Genomic DNA, 27,088 nt, shown 5'->3' on the forward strand with positions numbered 1-27,088 from the left:
AAATTTATGATACAATGGTTGTCATTCATCGCCGAGTTAAAATATGTAATTGAAACATAATATTAACTAGATTTGAGTCATTCCCCATTCAAGTTGTCTATTACCTACATTGAAAACAACAGCCCCGAGGCTGTTACCAATATGGCGGCTGAGTGAACTGACTTGCCTTAATGGACTTTGTCTGGAAGCAATTTACTCCAATCTGCGATTGCTGTCTCGTATCATTCAGTGGCAGTTTTGACTCATTAGAAATGCATAACCTTCATAACGACTAATATGTAAAGCGCGACACTAGAAGCAACGGTCGAGGCTGCGGGGTTTTATTCCCAGGGAACACATAGTTGCAAGTTGCTTTGGTTAAAAGCGTCTGCCGGCTATGTAAAATTCAGATCTCCTGTTCTTTTCTCACAAAGCAGCTCTGTCAAGCGACAATGAGGTTTTGCTTGAGACAATAATGAAAACCCACAGCGATTAGGGGTTTATTACTTTTAATCAATTCAGCTATAGCTACAAAATGCCAACCACTTCACAGACTGACAGGATACAGAGGGAGTTTGAATATTACATGCGTTGAGGACATCAATCTCACAGTTTAACCTATGTCATTCAGGTAAGGTATTTATTTGACTTCTTATAATAACTATTCAACATCGTAGTGATTTGGTGTGCATAGCTCTAAGTACAGAAGCAACAAAAAAAATCCTTCTTTTTTTTTTGTTATGAATTATTAGAATTTTTTACCAATAACAAACCACACGGGGAAAGTAAACTAACAGGATACAGTCATCTTATAAAAGTAAGTTCTCTCAGAAATATGCGTCTTTGCTTTACATTGCAAATGATTTATTTTTATTTTTTCAGAGCATCCAAAACCTATGATACAGTAAACAACCGGACCCCACCTTTCAGAACATCATTTTCTACACCAAACTGCATATTCATTTTTAGAAAACAAGTCATTTTTGCAGGACCACCACACCAGCATTGTTTCGTTTCCATCACATTTTCCTCTTTAAGTCACTTTGCATTATTTTACAACAAAGGTCACAGTCTGTAAATATATATTATCGACTGAAATGGTGGCACTATTGCAAACTTGCAGTAATATGGAACGTTCCACTGTGTCCTAATACTGAGCATGCTTTTGTCAATTTTGCTACTGCCATGATTAAGTTATTTTTTTGTCATCTTTTTAAAACAAGTTTTATTTATAAGACGCTAAGATCTATATTTGTCATGCATAATGCACAATTCACATCACTCGGAATGCAATGTTTTTACTACTACAGCTACAGAATCTAGTTGCACATCGTCTAAACAGTAACTGATTATGGTTGTGATGAGGGATATGAACCAAGGACATTGATTGTAAGTGCTTGTTGTATTGGTATCATTTGCAAAATATTTTTTTTCCCATTTTTCATTGTCATGACAACATCAAAATAAGGAGCATGACAGTAGCTGAGTGGTGTGACACAGTTTTACCAAGACGATACTGAGATATACTGAAAAGGAAAGACAACTTGTATAGCATTCCTATATAGTTCCTCCAGCAAAAATTCGATATATATATATATATGTATATACACATAGGCTATATGCATACACATACAAGTAGATATATGTATACATACATACATATATGTATACAGGCAATAAAGAGAATAAAAACTTCACAAGTGAGCAAGAGCCATCGAGTCAGCACTATATACAACCTTTGGAAAGAATGGTACAGTGTATAAGAAATCATTTTACGAGGACAATCATTGAAAAAGCTGACAGACGACACATAGAACGACATTTACAATGGGGGCCGGGTGATATGTGCATGTGTGCAAACCTAGAAGGTAAATACCATGATAAGCGCATTGCCTTTTGACAAACTGCATGGTTGGTAAAAGCAGGCAGACCAGAGCTTTAGCCACTGCCCAGCATCTTTGTGGCCCTCTGGTTGGCTTCATCAATCCTGGTTTTGTTGGAATCAGCCTGAAATAGACCAAACAGTGCTTTATCAGCAAAGATGTTTTTATTAATGTAAATCAAACCTATATATATATATATATATCATTGAATTTAGTCATTCCCAATTAAGTTGTGGAAGTCAAACTAATTTTATAGATTGTTATTATTATATAATATATCATTATGTATCATATATCTCAAAATATATTATGTCATTATGACTTAATTTTTATATAGAAAAAATTGTGCATATATATTTATATACAACATCATATAGGCTAATATAATACAATATAATATTTAGATATTTCCTATTTCAAATTATATATAAAATATATAACAAAATATAACATTTAGTAATCCCAATTATTTATGTCAAATCAAAATTGACAAAAAAAATTCTAAATATTATATATATATATATATATATATATATACATTTATATATATATAACGTATCATAAAATAACAAAATAGATTTAGATATTTTATTTAATATTTCAAGTTCTATATAAAATATAAAACAAAATACAACATTTAGTAATATTAATAAATATAAATTATTTATGTTATGCAAGTCAAACATGTTGCAAATAGATATTCAGGTCAACTCTTAATTTGTTGAATTGACTTTTAAAACAGCACTTTAGGATTCTGTTTAATCATTGGAAAATCCAATAGGGGAAACTGTCCTTGAGAGCCAATCCATACCTTCTCCATGATCCTGTCGATCTGGCGGTTCTGGGTGTCAATCTCGTTGCCCATATCAAGGGCCATGTGGCGCAGGTTACCAATGATACCTCCCACCTGCTCTAAGTTCTCATCCATCTCATTTTCCCTGGCGTCATCCGTTACCCTGCATCCACATAAGAACGGTAGAATGTCACTTTTAAATCACCAATCATTTCTCAAAGCAGAACGCATACACATGGGCGGGCTATCTACACATTTGACCTCTTTTCATTTGAGCTTTTGGCTACACGATCAAACCTCTCTCTTATAGCTAACCCTCTTGACTGAGTGTCCTGGAATCCTGGGCGTCTCACCTGCGGATGAAGCCTCCGCTGATGGCCATCTGTTCGCGCTCATCCACTACGCGGGCGGGCTGGCTCGCAACCACTCCATCCTGGTTGTTTCCCCAGGCCTTGCTGGCTCCGCTCTTCATTCTGCACAGAGTCGGGGGAAGCGTGAGCACTACGGTAACCGGACACTTCCATATCAGCAGCAGTGTGTCCACAGATCCACAACAAACATGAATGACCAGGCAAGCATAACAGGGATGGGCTCATTCTCCTAGGGGCTTTGTAATTTAATGCTATATCCTGCAGACACATTTAACATACATGTACTCGATGCTGAGACACATACCTTTCTGAAAATGGGGGAGGTAAATAGTGGTGGATAGCCATTTATAAACAAAGATAAATGGGACTCGGAGGTCACTTCTGGCCGCCCCATGGCACATGAGCTGTCCCCCTCTCAAATTATGACAAATAACAAAGAGCACAGGCCTTGGCGACAGACAACACAGAGTAACAGGACTGCCACATCAGTGGAGACAAGTGTAAATAACTTCAACAGAAAAGAAACTGGAGGAAGAGAAGCGCATCCTATCTTGCCCTTTCATTGGCCACCTCTCAGCTCAGTGTTAATGTGTTAAAATGAATGTTATAATGAAAGAAAAGCAATGACTGATCAATATTGTTATAAGATTACAAGCCCACAGCCACAAATGAATCAAATAGTATAGCTTCATTTACATGCTAATTATCCTAAACATATGCAATCTTATCAAATATGACAACCTATTATGACTATTACTACATATTGTTGTAGACATGCTACTGGGATCTTCTGATCATTCAGAGGCCAGAGCGGTGAGGTATAGAACAACAATAATTGGTAACACTTATAAATAAGTTTCCATTGGATATCATGAACTAATAATTAGCAATATTATTTTTTGTAAATGTTCTGTAGTAAAAATATAACTGTTAATTGTTTGTTCATTATAGTCATTTTAGCATTGACTAATTAACTCAACTTTTATTAATGTGTTAGTAAATGTTGAAATTAAAGCTGCAGTCCGTCGTTTTTCCTCTTTGTCGCCATCTCTGTTAGAAATCTGCAATTGCAGTTATTCGCGGAATTATTAACTGTGCGTGGGTAGTAAGTCGGCATGAAACAGCGCGGATGAACACAATGTATTGAGGCTGCCGCGTCGCTGTGGATACTGTAACGTTACTGTCATCAGCAATCTCAGAGTATACTTTTTGAAAGTGTCAACATTAGAATTTTCATCGGAAAATGTCATCTGAACAAGTAAGTAACATTCACTTTTGTTCTGACCAAATTCGGGGGGTGGGGGGAAGCATTGCAGTAGCTATATCATGCGGATTAAATCTAACGATTGCTTATATCACGTCAAAACGTGAAAAATATATTTTTTCTTTAGCCACTCTGAAGTCCGAAGTCTTTGTGTTTTACAACTGGTGAATCTCCAGTTGTCACTGGTGATTGTCGCTTTAAACTTTCGGGATCCGCCATACCAAGTAAGCTAAATCTCCACCATCATCCACACACGCTATATAGCCGACTAGCCGGGGACTCCTTCTCTATGTGTACAGATGTGACGTAATGACGCAAAGACATGCTCGAAATTCCCGCGGAAATCCACCAGTACCACTGGAATTAAAATCATTATTACAAGCTTACCGTTTTGAATCGAGGTAAGGCAAGCAGATCGTTTTGAACACTGGCTGGTTACGTTTTTTTTCAAAAATGTCTTTTTTGATATTTTTAAACCCAAAAAAGTGCCGGACTGCAGCTTTAACTAAGATTAATAAACGCGGCAGAAGTGTTGTTCATTGTGGTTTATGTTAACTAATGTTACAACTAATTACCTTATTGTACAATGCTACCCAATAAAAGCATGAGAAGAGCCCAGACTCAAAGCAGTTTCATAATTGATACTGCAGACAATTAGTCTATCAACATGACATCCTTGAATTCATTCTAATAGCGTCAAGAAAATCCTAAACTTAATTTATAAATGTCTAATTTAAGAATCTAGATTGCATCTTTTGCATAAACAAGGTTTATTCATCATGCTGTTGTTCTTGCTGTGAGTTGTTGATATGGATTTTAGTTCTAATATTTCTTGATTTATCTAAAGAGAGATGGCCAAGCCTCCCACTGCAGTCTTATTTATAGAGACGGACTAAAGCTACAATTCCCCCGGCTGCCTTCCCTCCGTTCTCTCTCTAAACAGCATGTTGAGCTTTATCTAATGTGAAGGAGCAGTTAATACTCAAACTGGCAAACAATGCCTACAAAACATATTAGAACTTTGAATATCTTATTTTCCTTAAGAGCAAAAAAAAAGAGCAAAAATATACCTTTTGCTGTCCAACTATAAAAGAATCTTCTGAAAATGTCATTTGTTTTTAAAAAGAATCAGATTTTTTTTTTTATTCAAAAAAATTATTTAAATAGAATAATATTTTATTTAAAAAGTGACTTATTTGGATACAACTATGGACTGAGTTCAATGTGAACCACACAATCTGACCCAAAATTCAACCTCCCTGAGCGCACGGGTTCATTTGCTCCTCTGCACCAGTCCGGGACTTTATGACAGGCTGTCACACACAAAAAAAAAGCCCGGAATATCTGCACTGTATCTTTTTCTCTGTCTGACCTAGATCTTGTCTGCTCCCCTTGGGGAACCAGCAAAAGCATTGGTTCTCTCCACTGTACTGCGGCTATAGACTGGACTTTGTGTCCTGTTCTTTGCCGAACTATCCCTGCCAACATAAATGAGACGGGCTTGAAACTGTTATATCATCTGAATGACTTTCAGTAGGAGTTGGTCATCAGCATTGTTACTATGCATAATTGCTCTTTATAACAAATAGCAGCAATGTCAGTTTCATTAGCAAGAGATGCATGAGCATGCATTTGGCATTCAGGGACATGCTATTGCAGTCATACAGGTAGCATTGATGGATGTGCTTTCAAAGTTGTAAAAAAGCTTGTATGCTTGTACATTTTCAAGCAGATACTGTTATACTGTTAACAATGTATTTTAATATAGGCCTATATATATGTGAGTGAGCTGCTCTATCATTTTGAGTCATTTATTTAGACCAAGAAACATATTTCTGAATTTCATGCATTGAATGAAACAAGAAGGTGCTTTCTAATGATATAATTATGATGTTTCTGTTCCAAACTGTTTTCTAGAGATACTCATTTAAATAGTGGCTGTCAAAAATGCCTCTAAAGATTCCAAACATCTTCAGACAGAATTAATTCAAACATACATTAAACAAGGACATAACTAAAGGTTATGTTTAGATTAAATATAATGCATTTAGAATACCAGGTGTATGTAAATATATACCGGTGTACATACATACAATTTTAGCGATATGATTCTCTCGATGCCTCCTGAGGTAAATGGAACATCACGTGATATGTTGTTCACGCGCTGTTTTTATTGAGGTCTTTCCGCGGTCAAAACGCTGATGACACGATTGATTATACATTTTAGTAAGTTATACAATATCTTTTAACATGCCCTCTGATGTTCATTCATGTTTTTTCGTGCTTATAAATAGTATTAAAGACGTAGATGTAACACATCACTGAGCGGCAAAACGCCATTTGTTATTTGCATTCGTTTTAAAATTAGCATTTTGAAGACTTTGAGTTTGAATTCATTAAAACGTAATAAAAACACAAAACAGTTAAGGTATTTCTCCGACTCAAAATGACGAGCTCGTCATATATGCGTTATGTATGTTAAATAATCTTGATGGACTGGAAAGGAATAATCTTTTTCGGAAGATAAAATACTTAAGTTGATAAAAGAGTCAAATTTACTTTTCGTTCAGTATTTTCTATTCATTTGTATTGAGACTACGTTTAGTGACTCAACTTTGGCACATCCATGCAGTTTTAGTGGTTTGATATAGCGTTCATAATATGTTGACTTGGGCTTGGGTTATGCAGCATGCCTTATATTCATACATTTCATTGATAAACTGTCTAATAAAGAACCCAGAGCTAAGGCTATTGGACTGTTGTACTTCTGTGAGCATGTGTGACCATGCCTCATGCTCACTGTCTGTTCTTGGGATCATGGGTAGTGAACTTGGCAGGAGTTGGGCACGCCTGGCTAGAGCTACAGGCCTCTCAATAAGATATATTTTTAGGCAGGCAGGCAGGCAGGCAAGCAGCACCTACTTGTTACATGGACAGGAACAAAGACCACAGAATTTTCCTAGATCGTTCAAATTCTTTTCTGCATCCTTCATGTCCTTATTGATTTGGTCCATTCCCTCCTCGATGCGTTCCAGTTGCTCTGATTAAACAACAAGTAATTTATCCCCCACAGAACGAGAGCAGGTGTCAGGAAAATAAAGGAGGGAGGGAGGAAAGAAAGAGGAAAGAGAGGACAAAGAAGAGAAGACAAAACTTCAGACAATCACTGTGACAAAAGGAAACTCAAAAAAAAGGGAGGGAAAAAAAAAACGGACGCCACCACATACGTAAGACCCTTCTGCCACATAGGTCAGTACCTACTTGTTACATGGACATATGAAAAGGCCACAGCATTTCCCTAAATCTTTTAAATTTTTCTCGGCCTCCTTCATGTCTTGGTTGATATGGTTCATGCCATCTTCAACACGATCGAGTTGTTCTGGTCAGGACAAAGGGATGACAGCAGTGGAATGAATTTTACTGGCCCTTGTTGGACAAGAATATATGAGAAATGAGCACTGCTGAACTGGAGGCGAAATTGTTCAATGCATCTAGACGGGGCGCATGCATTAGAGTGAACCTACATATGCACAAAAAGAATTAGGAAAGAGTTAAAAAAAACCAAGACTTCATCCTTTATTTAGCGAAATATGCATCAAAGTCAACATGAAATCAAAACGGGCCCTATTTACTATCTTAATGCACATTCCTGGTATTATCGGGCATGACAATTTATTTTTAATCCCTATTAAAAAAAGTTTCCTGCTGACATCACTGAGGCCACACAGGCTATTGAATAATGTTAACCTGTAGTCAAATAGCTCTTTTTTTAGTAATATTTAATTTTTTTTTGCAAACTGGTTCAATTCTGATATGTAACGCCCACTTTTCACCATTTCCCAATGAATGAAGTTAAGCCCCTTCAAACATTTTTTATCATTACTCAAAAATATGTCACATTACAGAAGTAAAATGGGTTGCAATTGGCAATTCACGTTGACTTTCACATTTAACACATGGAAAACTTGAATTTGATCCCAGCAGCCAATAGCAGACAGAGTCTCCCACAAGGGGCACTGCAGGAGGGCGACAGTGTCTTTTTAATTAGACCTTGGGGCAGAATAAAACACTGCCCTGATCTCTCTCAAGGCTCAGTGGCTGTAGTGCCCTTTTGCTGGAAGCGGACAGCCTCTTTTTCTCCTCGTTACAATGGAGGGAGCAGCTTATGGTTTGTTTGTCTCTGTGTGGTTAAGAGATGATATGGCTGAGGTGCTGAGTGACCCGTGGTGATGCCGTCTGGCGTGTTTGTCGTGCAGACAGGGTGTGTTCGATATTGTTAAGAGGTTTAGTAAAGGTATCAGTCACAGGAAAGAGAGAGGCAAACTGGAAATGGCTCAGGAGGGAAACAAGCCTACCAAATCAGTTGCGTTTGTTTAATCCCTGGCATTCAAAGACACTTTCGTTTAGGCACAGCAAATTAACCTAAATTTGATTAATTTCCTTGTGTCAAAATTCTATAGATTCTCATTTAAAACTAGAAAATGAACTTTTGACACCTCATTCCTTGATAAAGCTAGAGCTTAGTGTCACCTCTGGGCTGAGAGTATTTAAATAGGCTTTAGGCTGTAGTTTGAGGGGATGAAGGAGTGAGATCTCATTCCCCCTATGAAAAGACTAATTATTGGCTGCAGACATGGGGCCCTCACACACAGGGGCCAATCAGAGGGCTTCTAAGGAGCTAATGCTTAAAGCAAGGCCAATTATGTAGTTTTTAAAACCACACTAAGCCAAACAAGCTAACCGTGTGCTTTTAAATTGGGGAAAAAGCCTTGCCGATTTGTTTATTTAATGGTCCACTTTGACTTTTTGCTGAGTCAAATGACACTGTTACAGTATTTAATATCTGGTTTCAATATTAGGATTACGCCAGGGATTATACAAAAGAGTATTAGTGCAGTTTATGGGAAAGAGTATCATTTGTCATTACCAGCTAAATCGATCGTTGCTTTTTTGTTTTGTTTATTTGAACTTGTTTTGTTACAAGCTGGCCTAAAAAACTAATGTGATGGCAACTACTTTTTAAACTGACCTGTGAATATATTTGACATGCAAACATTAAATGGACAGTTGCAGTGGCCAGTCCTGTTTATTTGGTAAAAGAGCATATTTGAAAGAATATTAAATGAAAGAGAAAAGTGTGTTAAAAGGGTGAAAGATTTAGAGTTACTTCAGAAAAAGCAGAAGAAATCAAAATGACATTGCACAGAAATTACGGCAATTAATTAAGCAACTGAATTAACACAAAGAAAACAGATAAAAATCTATTTATAATACATACTCTAGTGGCACATTTAAATTTGATATGAAAAGCTAATAGACATACATGTATGCAATTTTTATTCAAAGATGTATGTGCCAAGAATGGAAGAAAATTGTTTTGTCGTCATCTAAAACACATCCACACTTACCTCCCTGCTCGTCCAGCATAACCAAAGTCCTGATACCAGCATCTTTACTCTATGCATCAAGAACCACGGTGAAGAAGGGTGGAAAAGAGGGTGAAATACATGGAAAACAAAGTGGAGAATAAAGACAAAGAGAAAGAGGTGAGATTCAGCACACAAAACACAAGGCTCATTCAGAGACAGTCTACTTTTTTAGGCTGTACTGGTGACATTTCAAATTGCATAATGTTCTTCTCCTTTTTCTTAGACTAAATAAGCAGACGCTAATTACCGTGGAGCATATAGCCCTGATCAATATGGTTTGTAAATGCACTCTCTGCGCTAATGTGAGGCAGAATCTATTGAGAGTCGTTTCTGAGCTTTCGTAGCTTGAGACAATTCTAATACACCCTTAATCCATCAATGAAATATTCTGCTGAAACATGATCGGATTGAAGCAAAAATGAATCTGCTTGTTTGTTTAAGAGAATAAATGAGTGTTGGAGTACAGTCAATTTAGGCAATGCAACAAATACAGTGTGGTCTCATTGAAGTTGAGAACGAGTGATGCCTCTTCGTTCCTCTTATTGAGGGCAGATTTAGCACACGCTATTTGATATTTTATGTGCCCATTAAAACGACGACAAATCGCCTGGCACTTCATTAAAGCTTATAAAGTGAGTTACACTCATACAAAAGGACGCCTACTATAGACGTCCTTGCCATAGTGCCCTGAAAAGGTCTGCGTTATAAATCAGCTCCTACTGTGCTGGTGTTCAATGAGAAACTTCTTTGAGTAACCTATTTCCATCACTATTTGGTCACTGGCATCCCAGACCTCAACACTTGCAAAATATGACTTTTCCGTGAGCTTAATGATCAGCGAGGTAAATTTACTGTGCCGTTTTTCCCCCTGGTGTTTGGAAAATAACAGGCAGCTGTGACATTTTTCAGAAAGTGCAGCTTCAGCACATTGAGGGGAACGGGATATCGATATTTGGGATAATCGTAAGGCTCGGTGGTGCATATATCAGCGGGACGTGAAGCAGCACCCCCCTCCTTCCGGACGGGATCACAATGTGCCCTAAATGGATCCTTGGGGATTAATTTGTTTGTGCCATAAACCGCTGAATTTTCACGCAGCAGTAAAAGCCTGGAACAAACTCAATGCTTCTACTAGTATAAATAATGAATGTGATTTACCTCCATTTTGGCCTAACGCAGGAATACTGCTGATCGTCTATAAGTGCCGAGAACATTCGAGTAGTCTAACTAGAACATGAAAAGGCTGGTATAGACTGACATAGTTTATTAGACCTGACCGAGACATATTCCTGATCTGTGTGCACCCTCCCTCTCCATGTTTTCTTCTGTCTGTCAGTGTCAGAGTCTTCAGGCGATTTGTGTCTATTTGTCAACTCAGAGGCGACTTATCGCTTCTCTGATCTGCCAGTAATGGACATGGCGAGGTGCTCTTTGCAGAGATATGGGCTGTGATTATCAATATGACCTTGAGATATGCTGTGGAGACTTCATCACAGTTCTTTCCCTTAGATATACACACCTCTCTTCTCTTTCTCTAACTAACACCTTCACCCCATCAAGCCTAGAATAGTCAAGCCCTGCTTGGGCTCAGCTCTGTCTGAAGACTAAAGCTCTCATGACAGAACAAAATGATAAAATTAGGATCCTTATTATCCTTATATTGATCTATTTCTTCTATTTTTCGTTCCTAGTTTGACCATAGAATTATCTTCAGTTTCTAGGGCTGTCAATTTAGCATGTTAATGTAGTACATTTATTCTGAAAAAAGCTTTTATCCAAAGTGACTAATAGATTAAATGTACTACATTAACATGTTAAATTGACAGCCCTAGAAACTGAACATAATTCTAAATGCTAAATGAATAAATGTAATTTAATTCTTTTGAAAGAAGTCTCTCACCAGGGCTGCATTTATTTGATCAAAAATACAGTAACAGTAAAATTGTGAAATATTATTGCAATTTAATATAACTTTTTTAATAGAAAGTTGAAAAGAACAGCATTTTTTGAAGTAGAAACCTCTTTTAACAATGTTAAAGTCTTTACCATATTTTTTTATCAATTGAATGCATGCTCACTAAATAAAAAAATGATTTGACTGACCCAAATGTTTAAATGGTAATGTATGTATAGAGATATAGAGATTATGCCAGATCATATATTAAACATTTGTGATCAGAAAACATATGCATACATGAGATGTCATTTTTGATTATAAATATAATACATATTATAAATATAATAAAGCGTGTTTTCCTTACCTCTTCCACAAGCTGCAGCATACGACGGGTGCTCTCCAGTGACTGTGGGGGGGAGGAAAAAGATGTTAAAACCAGAATTCATTAGGAACTGACAGAGATAAAAACCTCCACAAGCTGTAGTGTGTGTGGGAGGATTTTTAACACACACACACTATAATCAATAAATAATCAATTGACGTTCTTTGCAGCACTAATGTACCAAAACATTTAACATTTAAAAAATATACAAACAATTTGCAGTGATCAATGACTGCACTACTAATTTTTTATGTTTCATTATTTAAATGCATAGTAAACAATCTCTGTGAAATAATGTTCCACTGGTCGTTGCTCTGAGGCACCAAGTCAGAAAGAACATCATTCATCTCTTCTTTCAAACTCTAGATCCATTAGTCCATCCACCATTATGACCACCTTATGTTTCTGTCTCCCACTGACGTGACACAGAGCTGAACAAGTTTCGAATACATTCGAAATATGCAATTGATATGAGTAAATTACAGTATTTTTCACACAAATATCATGGACTGGGTGTCTGGATATTATGAATTCATATCTCTGTGGATCAGAAGGCTGGAGGAAATTTTTGCAGTGAGCTGTTTGTGTTTTAATATTCTGCTCAGCTGTGAGAATCATAGCGTGGGGCGGCAGAGAGAAGCTCCATCAGGCTGCAAACACACAGGCGCCACCCCCAGCTCTCTCTCTCTCTCTCTCTCTCACACACACACACACACACACACACACACACACACACACACACACACACACACACACACACACACACACACACACACACACACACACACACACACACACACACACACACACACACACACACACACACACACACACACACACACACACACACACACACACACACACACACACACAAACAAACACACACACACACACACACACACAAACACACAGCAGCATTATGTAAGGCAGAGTGCAGGTGAACCTCCACGACACACACACACATTCACATATGGACTCTGACATCTCACAGTCATGGCCTACAGAACAAGCTGTGTACAAATAAATAAATCTGTAGCATAAATTACAGCAATTTATCCAAGCCTCAATCAAGACAGCATAAAGATATGAAATAATTAACTTGTGTCAGAGTCTTGGAGATTTGGATAAGAGCAAAACTAGTTTGATGTCTGCTTCAACCAAACAGAAGACTTAGCAAATAAAACATTTATTTGACAATTTTTTAGTCATTGACTAGTGGCATTGATGCAGCATCACATAAAAAAGCTGTAAAAAAAAATTCCAATAACAGGAAGTTACCAAAATAAAGGAAGTAGTAATCAACTGGCCAACATGGCCGCCTCCATGAGGAGACCTGCTCCATGTGGAATAAATCAGCTTTTATTGGGCTACTGATGTGACTGGAGTCTTAGGGCCCTATTTTAACGATCTGAAACGCAAGTGTCAAAGTGCAAAGCGCAAGTAACTTTGTGGGCGGATCCCGGCGCTGTTGCTATTTTCCCGGCGGGATAAATGACTCTTGCGCCCGACGCAAATCTAAAAGGGGTTGGTCTGAAGTAGCTTCATTATTCATAGGTGTGGTTTGGGCGTAACGTGAAATAAACCAATCAGAGCGTCCTCTCACATTCCCTTTAAGAGCGGGCGCGCCAGGAGCGGTTCACAGCCGAGGAAACCGACGTTCTCGTCAGGGCCGTAAAACACAGAGAAGTGACATTGGGGATGATGGGAGAAACCCACCCAAATTAGCTTCGGTTAAACAGCCGTATAATTTGGGTAGTAAATGTGTAGCCTAATCTAGATTTTTATTTTTATTTTTTATCTAGATAGATCTTTTTCACATCTTCACGGACACAACAATGATTTCCCTCGTGTGTTAATATTTTTACTTGTAATAATGTATGATTTGCAAAAATGAAAACTGCTGCGTCTGTTTATATTAGAGAATCAAAGTGGATGCGCGTTAACATTATGGCCAAGCACGCGCCCTTAAAATACCATATCACTAACGCGCAACGCGCCACTGTCTTTAGACTGTTTTTTTCCTGGTCAATGGCGCAATTTCTTTCTAAAACTGGAAAATAGCACCATGGAAGTTTTGCGCCGGAACACGCCTCCTCTTTGCGCTGAACCGCCCCCGCGAGCGCAAGTTCATTCCCTAATTTACCGACGTGCGTCTGTGGAAGGGAAAAGTCCGCTGTGCGCGGGTGCAAAATAGGAATGATACATGCGTCGGTGTTCAAAGTCAATTGCGCTGGGTGCAAGATAGGGCCCTGAATGTCATGTGAGTGTACATGTTTTTCCCCCCTCAAAATTGTTATTCATTTTGGTATCATTTGGTTTGATGGTCAAAAACACATTAATGCAGCAACAAAGCTTTATTTTTGATTGTACACTCCTTTTTTCTTTAAAAAAAAACTAAACTAAATTTCCTTATTGGTGAATGCATTTTTAAACAAAGTGTATATTAATTTACTGTATTTACTGTACATTATATACTGTATTTACTGTACATTATATATATATATATATATATATATATATATATATATATATATATATATATATTCATCATTATCAGAAAACATGTCAATGTTGCACAAAGCTCCATTTTGATTTCTTAGTTGGCACGAAAATAGTCTTTGTTTGCAATCAGTTGATGTTTGAAGGTTGTTGTTCATGTGAGTGTAGCATAAAGGGAGAAAGTGAATGTCTTTACCTCATCGGCCAGCTGGTCTGCACGTTGCTGCATGTCAGAGAGCTCATTGCGCATATCCGAATCATCTGCCATGGCTGCTGGGTGTGTTGGGTGGACCTGGTCTCCAACTGGGAAGAGTGGGTCTTACTGGAAGTCTGGGGGAAGCTGAAAGAATTTGACATAGAGAAAAGGAAAACATTAAACAATGAGCTCACTTGAATAATAAAGAGTGTCATCCAGATTTTAAGAATGAACAAAGACAATATACTCATCCTAAACTTAAACTCTCCCTTTCCCTGACCCATAAGCACCAGAAAAACAGCCATGGATGTGGCAGATGGAGTTATACAGCTAATAAAGCAATTTCATTTACACGAGCTAATTAAATGTCATGAAATAGACAGTAGGACGTCGCCTGCTCTTAAAGAACCCATAGCCTCCTCTCGTACACTCTTTCGAAGAGCGTCGAGGTGGTGGCTGCTGTGTTCAGCTGATTAAATTCTTCCCTGAGGTTCTGGGTGTTCCAGGAGAAATGATTCCCAGCTCTGCCATGGAAACTGTGAGCCTGACAGATATATTCCTGAAAAGACTGGCTTGACAGCTAGCAAGCTATCCCAAGAGGTCCAATAAAAACAGCTTACTGAATAATTGTGAGTGTGTGTTAAACTGCACAAGCATGTGAGCTTAAAATATTCCATCCTTATTCCAAGCAAAAAGTAAACATGCTTTCGCAAAACCATCCTGCATGCAAGGCCAGACATTGCCCGGTCATTTATACATGTTTAGGAAGAAACTTCACTAAATTCTGTTTAAGAAAAAGCAATATAAAAATAGATTTTTTAAAGATATTTTACAGATTCTTTGGCAAATATCTCCAACTCAACCATCCACAATATTATCAGTGAAAAATCCAATGAATTCCAAGCAGGCATTAAAGAGCGATACTGCTTCCATTAATTGCGTAATTGTACTCAAGCGATTAAATTTAACACGCCTGCCTGACCTTTCCCAGCGAAATACTCCAGAGACTCTAAAGGCTGCAATATTACACTCCCATCTCCACTAGTGAATGTCATCTTCTGCTTTGGTTAAAGATCAGGGAGCACCAATCTAAAATGGATTGACCCAACAACCATGCTGTGTACCGATGCAAGCTCTCTCAGGGTAGTAGAAACATGTTTGTGATGAATATGCAGTATGGTACCATATGTCCCTAGCTGATGCCAGTGAAACGCACTTATACAGAAACGTCCCTCACATGTCCTCACTCAACCTCTGATGAATGAGCTCATTCAGATTCTGATGAGTGCATACAAATGTCAGGTCAGTGAATGACTGTCATAGAGAATTCTTTGTGGTGGTAGTAGTCTTGAAATAACCTAAAAGTTAAGCACAATTTGAGAAACCAGACCAGAGGAAACACAAAGAGGTGCCTTGCAGTCTCTCTCTTTTTTTTTTTTTTTCTAACTAGGCCAGTGAAACCTTATGTTTACTATGTTAATTCACGCTGTTCCTTACTGCTGAAAAACAATCTTTTGATTTGCTTCTCCCTCCACGTCTTAAATCTTTTAATTTATTAACTGAGCATATAATGTTCATGTTAAATGCTCAAATGTTAATTATTTTGCTTTTCACTTCTGCTTTCAGGTTAAAATAATTGTACTGGTTGCCTATATCCAAGGATTATTAATAATGCATTGGGTAGTGGTAACCTTTTCTATTATTATTTTTTTCCAGTGGACTACCAGTCATTAAATATAGAAGAAAACAATGCAAATATGTACATGCTCTCATTCGTGCTTTATTGATGACTGTCATTATTTTTATGCTTGTTGAATGATGGCAGACTAATTCCGAGGCAGTCGAACGTGCATTTGATGAGACCCGTGTGCATCTTTTCAGAACATTACTATGCAAATGTGTAAATTATAAACAAAGAACTGTCAGGGATTAAGAAATGAAGAAAGAAATTAAGAAAGCCTATAATTATGCAAGCAGAGTACCATATTAATGTATTTTCAAACTTGGTGATGTCTAACCATTAAAATAAACATTACTGATGTCTACAATTACACACTTAAGCATCACATTTAACTTTTAATTAAAACATTTTAAAGTGTAAGGGACAGTGAAACATTTAGCAGAACTGTAGCTTTGAAAAATGAAAAAAAATAGTTATTTTTCATTAAACAATTTGAGATTGAACCCACGTTTGCACCTCTGAAATAAAAGCTCCACAGTAATGCCTCTAAAAGCAGTAAACATATCAAAAGTTGTTTCTTGAACTAGGCTACTGAGCAATATTTATTGATTTGGTTACTGAAAGTTGTATGTAGCTATATGTTTGTTTACTGAGACAATGAGAAGCTCTATGGTTTAAACATGCTCTTTTAGTGTGTGTGTGTGTGTGTGTGTGTGTGTGTGTGTGTGTGTGTGTGTGTGTGTGTGTGTGTGTGTGTGTGTGTGTGTGTGTGTGTGTGTGTGTGTGTGAGCTCGCTCATCCTCCGTCTCTGGCTGCCATTTTGTTTTCTCTCCTCAAACATGCAGCCTCTCCCTTCACTGCAGCACTTCAGTTACCACACAAAAACTGTCCTCCTCCAAAACTTGACGCTGCACTCTCTTTTTTCCCCCTCACATGCTTCGCTTAACGCTAACGTCACCTTATATCCACTCAAACGGAATGAACTTATCATGCCTGACCTCTAAATCTCCGAGTCAGGCGAAACAGACGTGTTTTACGAGATTACTTTTGAAATCGGGTTATGGTATTTCCCCTTTACAGTGTTATGTTTGTTGCAACAGATTGACTCTCGTAGAGCGGGTTATTGAGCTTGACATGTTTTAAAACCTCCAAGAGAATCCTTATTCACAGATGCAAAAGGACAGAAAACTCAAGCCATGTGCCATTTGTTACTCATTTCGCTACCTTTTTCTGCTTGGCAAATTGATGACATCTGATCTGGCCATCAAACTAAATTCCACAGTAAATTGACAACCTAGCCTTAGTTTGTCATAAAATAATACTGAATGAAAGTATAGAAAGTTGCATAGCTAAAGCGCATTTAATGTAAAAAATGATACACGTCAACAGTTTGTTACGTTTAGCTGAACAAATGTAAAATATAAACTGAAGTGGGCGATGCATAATTTAGGGGGGTCCCTGAGTTCATTTATGCTTCCATTTGTCTCCCGATTGAAAACCAATGAGTAACGGATAGAGCCGGCAACCTGTAAACTATAGCAATGGCTTATTATTCACGATGCAATGCAACCAGATGAGGAGGACAGGCCTGAGCGATGCCGCCCCCTCCTCTCATGAGCAGTGATTAATAGCATCAGTTCCCTTCCTCCTGAGTGGAGGATTGCGTGGAGTGATTCCAGGGCTCTATTAACACGCCTCGAAACCTCTTACTGTTCACACTTCTTATATAAATCATGTAGGCTATATACTATATAGAAATAGATATTCCTATAAGATGAAAATACCTCTGCTGCAAAAACAATCTAGTTCAAATTTTATTATACTGCCGTGAATTACGATAACTCCATCTCCAGCGTGAAGAGGTGATTTCTTTAGGTTTCCTCTCATCTATACTGCAATTATTATTATTTTTGTCAAACATTCAAGTAAAAATATCTACAAATAAATTTAAGGCATTAAGACTTGCGTTCAAAGAATATATCTTGAATTATCTCATTATTACCTTGTTTAAAGATATAGTTCACCCAAAAAGGAAAATGTTGTCATCACTTACTCACCCTCAAGTTTTTCCAAACCTATATGAGTTGATGGGAGCCATTGACCAGCCATTGAAGTGATGGGAGCCATTGACTTCCAGAGTATTTTTTCCTACTATGGAAGTCAATGGCTACTGTCAAATGTCTGGTGACCACCATTCAAAAAAAGTGATGACAACATTTTCATTTTTGGGTGAACTATCCCTTTAAGCATATATTTGACTAAATTGTATATAAAAAAATAAAAATAAATATATATATGTATGTATATATATGCATGCCACCAATGGGATATGTATGAAAAATTAACTAAGATAAACTATCTGAAAACAAGTACCACATGTAATTTTGCATCTCAAGTAAATGTATCAAAAAACTTTGAAATATTTTCTAATGCAAAAATAAATCTCTGGATTTGTTCATTTAAATCTGCATTGGAACAATAAGCATAGTGAAAAGTACTAAGTAAATTAACCAAAAATAAATAAATAAAATAAACCTTGTACTCTCCAAAAGAAAATCATTAGGCTTGTGATCTGTGGCGGTCATTAGTACTGATCTAAATTATACATCCAGAGTGCGTGTGGCTGCATGCTGAGTATTCTTCATAGCAGAATCTACTCTACGCACTCATGTTGCTGCACCATAAATATCTGCAGCAGCCTCAGAACCTCATCTATATCCCCCCTTTTACATTGGGTTGGAGGGTCTTGTGATTTAGCAGGGATCCAAGAATGGCCAGTGCAATTGATTTGACAGAGTCCATTTCCACAAGCCCATTTGTTGTCAGCTCTGCAGCAACACTAGCATCAGGTCCTCTGCAGAGAGCCCTCCCTTCTCATCGCCTGTAAACTCCCACTCATGGGGAAGCCCCGGGATGGATTTATTAACAACGGGCCCATTAAAGCAGACAGTGTGTTCCCCACCTGACACCCTGATTCCCTCGCCTCCCCATCTGGCTCCAAGGTTCTCTGCGATATATGACGAGTGATGAAGTGATGAGTTTGACAGCGCAAGGATTGGAGGGCTGGCTATGCAGTCTGTTTGACTGTGACCTTCACATTTTTATAGCAGCTTCATAGAAATGATGATCAGAAAGCGGCAGAGGAATGAGAGCGAGGGCAGACATCTTTTTAAATGTTCTATAGAAACAGACCCACTTAAAACAACAACATTCAGACGTCCTCACACCTGCAGAAGAAGATCTGTTTTCAACTGCCATTGCCTTTCCACTAATATCATTGCTTTGCCATCTTACTTTTGATTGGCGTCCAAACATACTGCGTTTACATAATATGCCTCTACAACAGACGCTGCAGAAAAGTCAAATTGCATCAAAGACGAATTGGGTGCCATCAGAAGTAATTTATATGAAAATCTCATAAACTGCACTGATGGTATCATGTGGTTGTGACATTTGTTTTGTTGATCAGCCGGTGTGTAAGCACAGAAAAATGACACCTGAATGATAGCATCAGCAGGTGTTCAATATTTGAGGAGTCATAAACAACAGACATTAAAAAACAATTAAGAAGCCTAGAATCCAGAAAGCAGCCAAAAGCTTTTGCTCAACGGAAACATGATTAACAGATTTATACGTATAGAGTGGTCAGGGATGACGTCAAAATCCGGAAGACTAATTCGCCACTGGTTCCCTTGAGATTTTCCTATGGGTTGTTATAATGTTGTTGTTTTTTTCAATTAACGAGTAAAATGTGAATTAGTGAATTCGTCTTCCGGGTTTTGATGCTATCCCTGCACCACTCTATTTCCAAGAGATACATTTAGCTAAAGGAAGTAAAACAATCCTAAATAAGCACTTCCATTAAATGATGTATTCTGAATACAGATTTGAAAGATTTGTGTTCAGATAATATATTGAATTATCTTTACATTTTTCTTATCACATTTGCAAATCATTTTTAGTCTTAATATATCATGCAATTTTGCATCTAAAGTATATCATGGTTTAAAGATTTCTAAATATTTTAATGCAAAAAAAAAAAGTGCCTTTTTTGGCCACTGTTTATTTTAAATCTGATTTGGAACAATAAACAGTGAAAAGTGCTACAAAAATGTACCAAAGAATTTTTCAAATAAAGATATTCATAATGATGTATAATGATATGGATATTCCATGCAGGACCATCTAAAGGTTTACTTTGGGATTATTTATAATCAAAAAGAGTGAATGCCACAAAATCAAATTTCTTTAACATGTTTTATTTATTTTTTCTAAATGAGAAACATCATTGATTGACAAGCAAAGATTGAATATACATGGATCAAAACTTCAACTATAGCAAGTTTGTCTTTCTACATCCTATTGACTTGTTTAAATGAGCCAGTGTGTATTATTATCAAATGACTGTTTGGCATCTCAAACATAGGTCCACAGTCAAATAATCCTCAAAAGAAATATGCAAACATGCAAAGGCTAATATTGAATTTATGAGTAGCGTTTACTATAGCATGCTGCTTAATACTGAAATACGATTCCACTTTAATGGAATCGGACTGTCTGATATTGTAAACTGAGAAAGTATGAATCATTTGCATGAGCCCATCTATCTTATCATCTATCTCTTATATGTGCACTACACTGTAGAAAACTTCATGACATGAACTGATTGAACTCGCAAGAGCACCATTCTAAAATGGCCTCAGACTGCAGCTATGAGCAACTGAACAGATGTCGTAACATTTGTCCAAATTGCTCACAATAACAGCTGGGAAAAGTAGCCAAATTCATACAATGGAATTGCACAAGTCCGTCTGATCTGGTACAAACATTAAGATGCCTACGAAAGACAATTGACACAGACAGGTGAGAAAAATCATATTGATCACGCAAAACGCATTCGTGTTTTAATCCATTTGTACTTTAAAAATGCCAGTCCTATGACGCATTCTCACATCTATTTCTACATCATAACAAACACAAATATGAGGTTAGGAGTTTATATGAGCATTTTCAAAAACTAGATGTCAAACACAAAATGCATTGCTTCAGCTCTCTCAGTATTACGTGGTAAGTACAAAATCAGCTAGCTCTTAATCCTTTGCTTAATCTCACTTTTATTCAGTAAATTTAAGACTGCACTTATTAACCACTGTGACCTCTCTTACATTGTCTTCACAGAGAGAGAGAGAGAGAGGACAGTGTCAGTCCTTATGCTGATTTATTATGCTTCTCTTTCCACCCTCAGAAACCTCACAGCACTATTGATATTCATAAATGGTGGAGGGGAAGCCCACATGTGTGGGCAGAGCTTACAGGCTGAGATGCTTGGCATGAGGGGGCTTCTTTCTGCAGTCGTTATGCATCATACAAGCTAATTCTTCTGGGTATCTTGTCCTTTCTCATTTCATCCTCAGCCACCCTCCTCTGACGTACTTTATCTGTTTTTTTTTTTATTCTCTACCAACATTATCCCCCCTCTTTCTATTGCTCATCTTTGTATCCATAGCCGTCGTTCGGTCTTTTATGCTCTTGTGACGCATTTGTCCAAATTTTCAATCTGTGGGTGTTCAGCCAAGTGCACTTGTGCAGGACTGTCGCAGAGATATCCAGTAGCCATTTTGTACTTGGGCCCATGTTATTATTTGCTAGATGTAAAGTGTTCCCCGAGACTACCTGCTCTTTTTCATTTGGGAATTTGCCAATCAGTTTCCATTTTTTACCCAGCTGGTGCTTTAATCTGAAACAATTTTGTGTTAAAAGGTGATATGTAATTAGCATGAAATCAATGACTTTAGGATAGTTGATAGCTGACAATAACATATACTTTTCAGTAATAGGCTGGTAAAGCTTTTGATTTTTTTTTCCCATTATATCTATCACAACATTTCATTGAAACAATGATAGTGTATGTGATTAATCAAGACATCGGAGCAACCACAACAAAGCACTTCGCTGTCTCAGTGTCAAGATTTGATGAAACAATTTCCAAATGACACATTAATTGGTTTGTATGAGTTATTTAAGTGAATCACTCTTGACTGAGTTCAGCCATTTATTAAAAGTAGAATTTGTGAACATGTTCTGTTCTAAAATACATAAAGCCTGAATGACTTATAGGCTAATTTAGAATTTGCATGCAACTGTTTATCTTTATACACCAATCAATTTGCATAAATAACCCATAACAATCCATGGGTATCCTATTATATATGAACACATCACTGTATCTTTTTGTTTATCTCGAATGTGTACAACAATTCAAATTGTATTATGCTATATTATATAGAATGTATTAATATTAGGTAGCCTACCTAAATATGTTAAGTAGCAATGATGAGCATCGATAAATCAAGATGAATCGCGGTCTGGCTATCGCGTGAGTCACCACTTATTTGGGGAACATCCCTGCCGCCCTGCGCTCTGCAGTCAAGCCATAATAAGCCGCATTAAACCATCAGATTCAACAACAGAAGTGTGCCAACCTGTCTCTCACAACCGCCGCAAGACAAATACAGACCGGAACAAGCGAAACTGAACGCTCTAGGTTACTCGCTGTAGAAAAGTATCGTTTTCTGTTGCTCATATATGCGTCAGTAACATTATGCACATTTACTAACCTTACAGCAACAGAAGGAGTGATGATAAACAATACCGTGGCTTTAGAGCATTTGCAGGTGCAAGATGAGGGCACGTGACTGAAAAAAAGGGAGCTCGTCTGCAGTATCCTGACATGCCCAAGTCACACGGGCATTTTGACCGGATGATTAGATGATATTTCGGGTTGTTACGGGACATCCGGTTAATGTAGGGATTTTACGCTCGCGATAATACTATTGTGTAATCGGTACATTCTGTGAGCCAGAAAGTGTTTAACACGTGAGGACGGAGTCAATGTTGCGAAGAATTGAATCTGCATCATACAAAGGGTTTGGCGAACCATTCGATTTTTATTTTGGTGATTCGGTTCTCGAGCGCGAAATTCTTCAGCCAATGTGGTTAGAACACTAAAATGCTCAGATAGTGTTGTTCAACATCGCTACAGAATGTACAGCAAACACGAATGCATGTGAGCCGGATCTTTAATTGAGAGTCAACATACAAGTCTGGATGAGTAGCCGAAAGAATGATTCATACGAGCCGATTCTTTTTAGTGAATCAACAATTTACACCGCGACCTGTTTAGATTTATTCCAGAGAAAAAGATTCCTCTCTAGCTATATAAGCCTCATGCTTTTAGAGATTAAAAAACATACAAGATCAGGTATAGTCGAAAGAATGAATCATATGAGTCGGTTCTTATAGTGAATCAACAATATTAATATAGGCTACAGTACGACCAGTCTTTATGACCCAGTCTTTGATGTGAATGAAACACACCTGAACAGGAAATTATTACTTTCGTCATGTATGATTGGAAATTAAGCAAAATAAGTGTATGTTGTTAAGTCTCGTGAGACTTACATCAGTGTAGCTACTGGTTGATCATACGACAACGTGACACGTGTCTTTTCATTATGAGTTTAGTTGTAATCAATAATTAATTAATGACATATGTTGCTATTTTTAGTTTGTTTAGTATTCTTAATTAGTATTAAGCCCAATTATCCTCTTAACGTCTGTGAAAGCCACGGAATCTGAAATTATCTCCTTATTATCCGAGTTATTTCCCCCCAAAATATCATCCTTAAAAGTAGCTGGTAAGGGAATAGTGAAATTCTTCAAGATTGCCACCTAATCATACGTGAGCTCAGAGAATCATGGTAAGTGAGGGTATCTCCAGCATCCGCCTCCGCTCGTCTCTGCTCAAGCCCCCGCCCATCGTCTAACACCAGGAAGACACGAACTGATCATTACCGCTGCCCCATCGCATACATACATACGGCAAGGTTGAGATTATTTGGTTCAAACAATGAATATGTCGGTTCAATTTAATAAGTATGATCACTATCATCCCATCTGACTTTCCCCACTCTGCTTTCTTTGCAACACGCACATGCGGCACATTAATTCTCGACCACTTTGTCGCATTTTTCCATATTGACTTCCCCCCACTATCAATCGCTGATCACTTTCGTTAAATCTCAACCCGATGCTATACAACCTTACTTACTTATATTCTGAGATAAAAATGCTTCTGGCAAGGAAAGCAATGAGCCGACCTGGTCATAAAATGATGCTGCAAAATGAAACATCTAGGCGTTTTCACTGTCATTTCAGTGATTAATGGCCTGATGCAACAGAGCCCTTTTAAAACGGGTAAACATCTGGTAAAATCAGCCATTACTTAGATGGCGCCTATGCGCAAAACTTTGCCAGACATATAATGGCAATTTAGCTGCAGAGGCTGGATGTGAATTCAGGACAGAAACGCAGTCGCTGTCCGTGGTGCTGAAGCGCAGAAACCGCCCACATCGTGCCGCATCCAACACACGATTCAAATGCGTATAAACCTCACATGGTCATCCCTAAAATCTGACATCCTCCAAACAGTGCATCAAGCTTACATTCAATCAGTTAAACGGAAACGAAAATGAAAGCTTACTAATATCTTTTAATTAGCCATTAGCCAGTTTTCACATTGCATTTTGACGAAAAAGAAAGAAAAGAACATCCACTGTTGCTCTTGCCTCAACCACTTTTTGGCCAAACAAATTTCAAAGAAAGAAGAATAGACATATCGTACCAAATCCTTTTTATCATCTCCTCTTTTAAACAAAGCTTACCTGATCCCGTAGTCTTTGTTAGACCGTCAGTAAGGAAGTGTCTGTCTGCGAATTTCAACAGCGAACCACCATCAAACTCCCTTCTGTTGGGACTGAGTTGCTGCAACGGCTATGCGTGTGTGTTCGTCTTCAATGGATAGCAACTCTGCCCTCGACAAAGATGGCGTCCGCTTTGACGTCACCGACATTTAATAGAAATCTGTCGGGGAGGGGAGGCCCAAATAAAATGTAGCACCTGCCGTGGAACATTGTTTGGCAGCAGCATGTGAATGTTGAGTTGACAAGAACAACAAGACTCGTCCAATCTAATTTGGTCTGAGTATCACTCACAGAACTTTTTTTGTCTGTTGAGAAAATAAAAAAAATAAAAATGTCACACTTGTTTTTGAATCAACATGTTTGAGATTAGACAATGGGAATGTTATACCTTCTGAATGTGTGGCATTTTCTCTCATAGAGTGAAGTGAATTAGCTATTTTTGTTGACTTCTAATTGATTGATGAAAGATAAAATAAACTATGCTAAATTGCACGTTAGACTGCATCTCAGTCTCAGCCATTGGTTAAATAGCAGATCGTGCAAGCCAATCAGGAAAGGGATTTTCACACCTATGCTTATTTTGCTCCACTCAGAGTAACCTGCAATGAGGTAAAAAGTGTATAATGTATATTTTACTTACTTTCTTAAATGTCCACTGTATGAGGTTAAACTGACTTGTTATGTCAGGACGTCATGTGACAACAGCTCATCATGCACATTAGGGAAACTCCTCTGGAGAACATTGGGAAACCAGCAGGACAAACTGCTACAGCAAAAACACCTAAAAACTGGAAGAATGACTTGCAAAAGCTGAAGTAAAGCTCTAAAAATATGACATATGTCCAACTTATTTCAAGTGTTCATAATTCATTCAATTTGATTTTAGTTTATGCCACTGTGCGTATTTCCTGCAGACTCCACAAGGCCACAAGAATTACAGAGATTTGATGTATTTTTAATACACAGTTTAAACTCAACTATATAAAAGTTTTATGTGATAAGTACCCCCTTAATAGCCTTAGTTTTCTCACCATCTCAGTATTACTGGGTAATGGAGTAAGAATATATTAGTACAATAAATGTTTTGTGAAGATTTAATGGTCATTTTTTTGTAAAATACAAATGATTAATAATAATATTCATAAATTGATCAAATATGTCATTATACACAGGTAGGTCCCAAATAAATATCAAGTTACTTTCTCTTAAAATCAAAGACAGTTTAAAGTCTGGTTAGGTTATGGAATATAACCTAACTTGAAACAAAGCAGATCTTGCTCTCTTTTTTTTTTTTGTAATGTTAAGATTAAAGCGAATCTTTAAAAAAGTCTTGCTGAACCTTTGAAGGTTTTTTTTTTTTCCTTTTTTTTTTAATCCGTAGCATTTGACTTTGCTGCGTTCTTTTTCACGATTGGAACAGAGGCAGTAAGAAAAGAATTGGTAGTTGCATTATCAACTCTCTTTGTGACTAGACCTTGCTCTCTTACACGTCACTCACAGACTCATTTCCCCCTTAATTAAACCAGAGAGAGAGGAGTGAGAGCACAGAGGGAGCTGGGCAAGGGGGTGCTGACAGAGATAAAGAGAAAAAGTTGGGGTTGGAGCGGGTGGGTGTAGATCAGAACACGAGAGGGGGATGGAGGGAGGATGAAAGTGAGAGAATGAGAGGAGCTGTTGAAGGGAGGGGGAGCACGCTTCGGCAATGGATTCGACCAGTGACTCAGCAGTCTAAAAACATGTTTATTCTCTGCTGCTACAAAGGAATCCTTTAAAATATGACTCGGAGGAATGTGACAATCTCAGCATCGATACATCAACTGTCGTTATTTGACTTGATGATCTGACTGTGTCTCTTATTTGCATGTGGTGTTTGGTCAGTCAGCTTTATCTTAAAATAGTGCAGTGTAGTGCACTGACCCTTGATACAAAAATGTATTCACTATTAAACAATT

The 27,088-nt window shown here is 37.7% G+C and overlaps 1 protein-coding gene across 1 annotated transcript; it reads right to left on the reverse strand.

The window, feature by feature from the left end:
- Positions 1 to 466: 466 nt before the first annotated feature.
- Positions 467 to 25,441, reverse strand: snap25a (synaptosome associated protein 25a). Its single transcript, XM_079584541.1, has 8 exons — positions 25,098 to 25,441; positions 14,694 to 14,837; positions 11,981 to 12,022; positions 9,699 to 9,747; positions 7,213 to 7,330; positions 3,009 to 3,128; positions 2,674 to 2,818; positions 467 to 1,986 (listed from the first exon to the last, which is right to left on the reverse strand). The coding sequence occupies exons 2-8, from the start codon at positions 14,763 to 14,765 to the stop codon at positions 1,918 to 1,920; spliced, it is 615 nt and encodes a 204-aa protein (XP_079440667.1). The 5' UTR covers positions 14,766 to 14,837; positions 25,098 to 25,441; the 3' UTR covers positions 467 to 1,917.
- Positions 25,442 to 27,088: the final 1,647 nt, after the last annotated feature.

Source organism: Phoxinus phoxinus (genome assembly GCF_949152265.1).
Source record: "Phoxinus phoxinus genome assembly, chromosome: 16".
Classification (NCBI taxonomy): Eukaryota; Metazoa; Chordata; class Actinopteri; order Cypriniformes; family Leuciscidae; genus Phoxinus; species Phoxinus phoxinus.

Excerpts from the sequence above, each read along its gene's own strand:
- snap25a (XM_079584541.1), bottom strand. The coding sequence starts at position 14,765 with ATGGCAGATGATTCGGATATGCGCAATGAGCTCTCTGACATGCAGCAA. Across the intron at positions 12,023-14,693 it reads CAGACCAGCTGGCCGATGAG|TCACTGGAGAGCACCCGTCG; the intron begins GTAAAGACATTC and ends TCCCCCCCACAG. Across the intron at positions 3,129-7,212 it reads TGTTCCTGTCCATGTAACAA|AATGAAGAGCGGAGCCAGCA; the intron begins GTAGGTGCTGCT and ends GACTCTGTGCAG.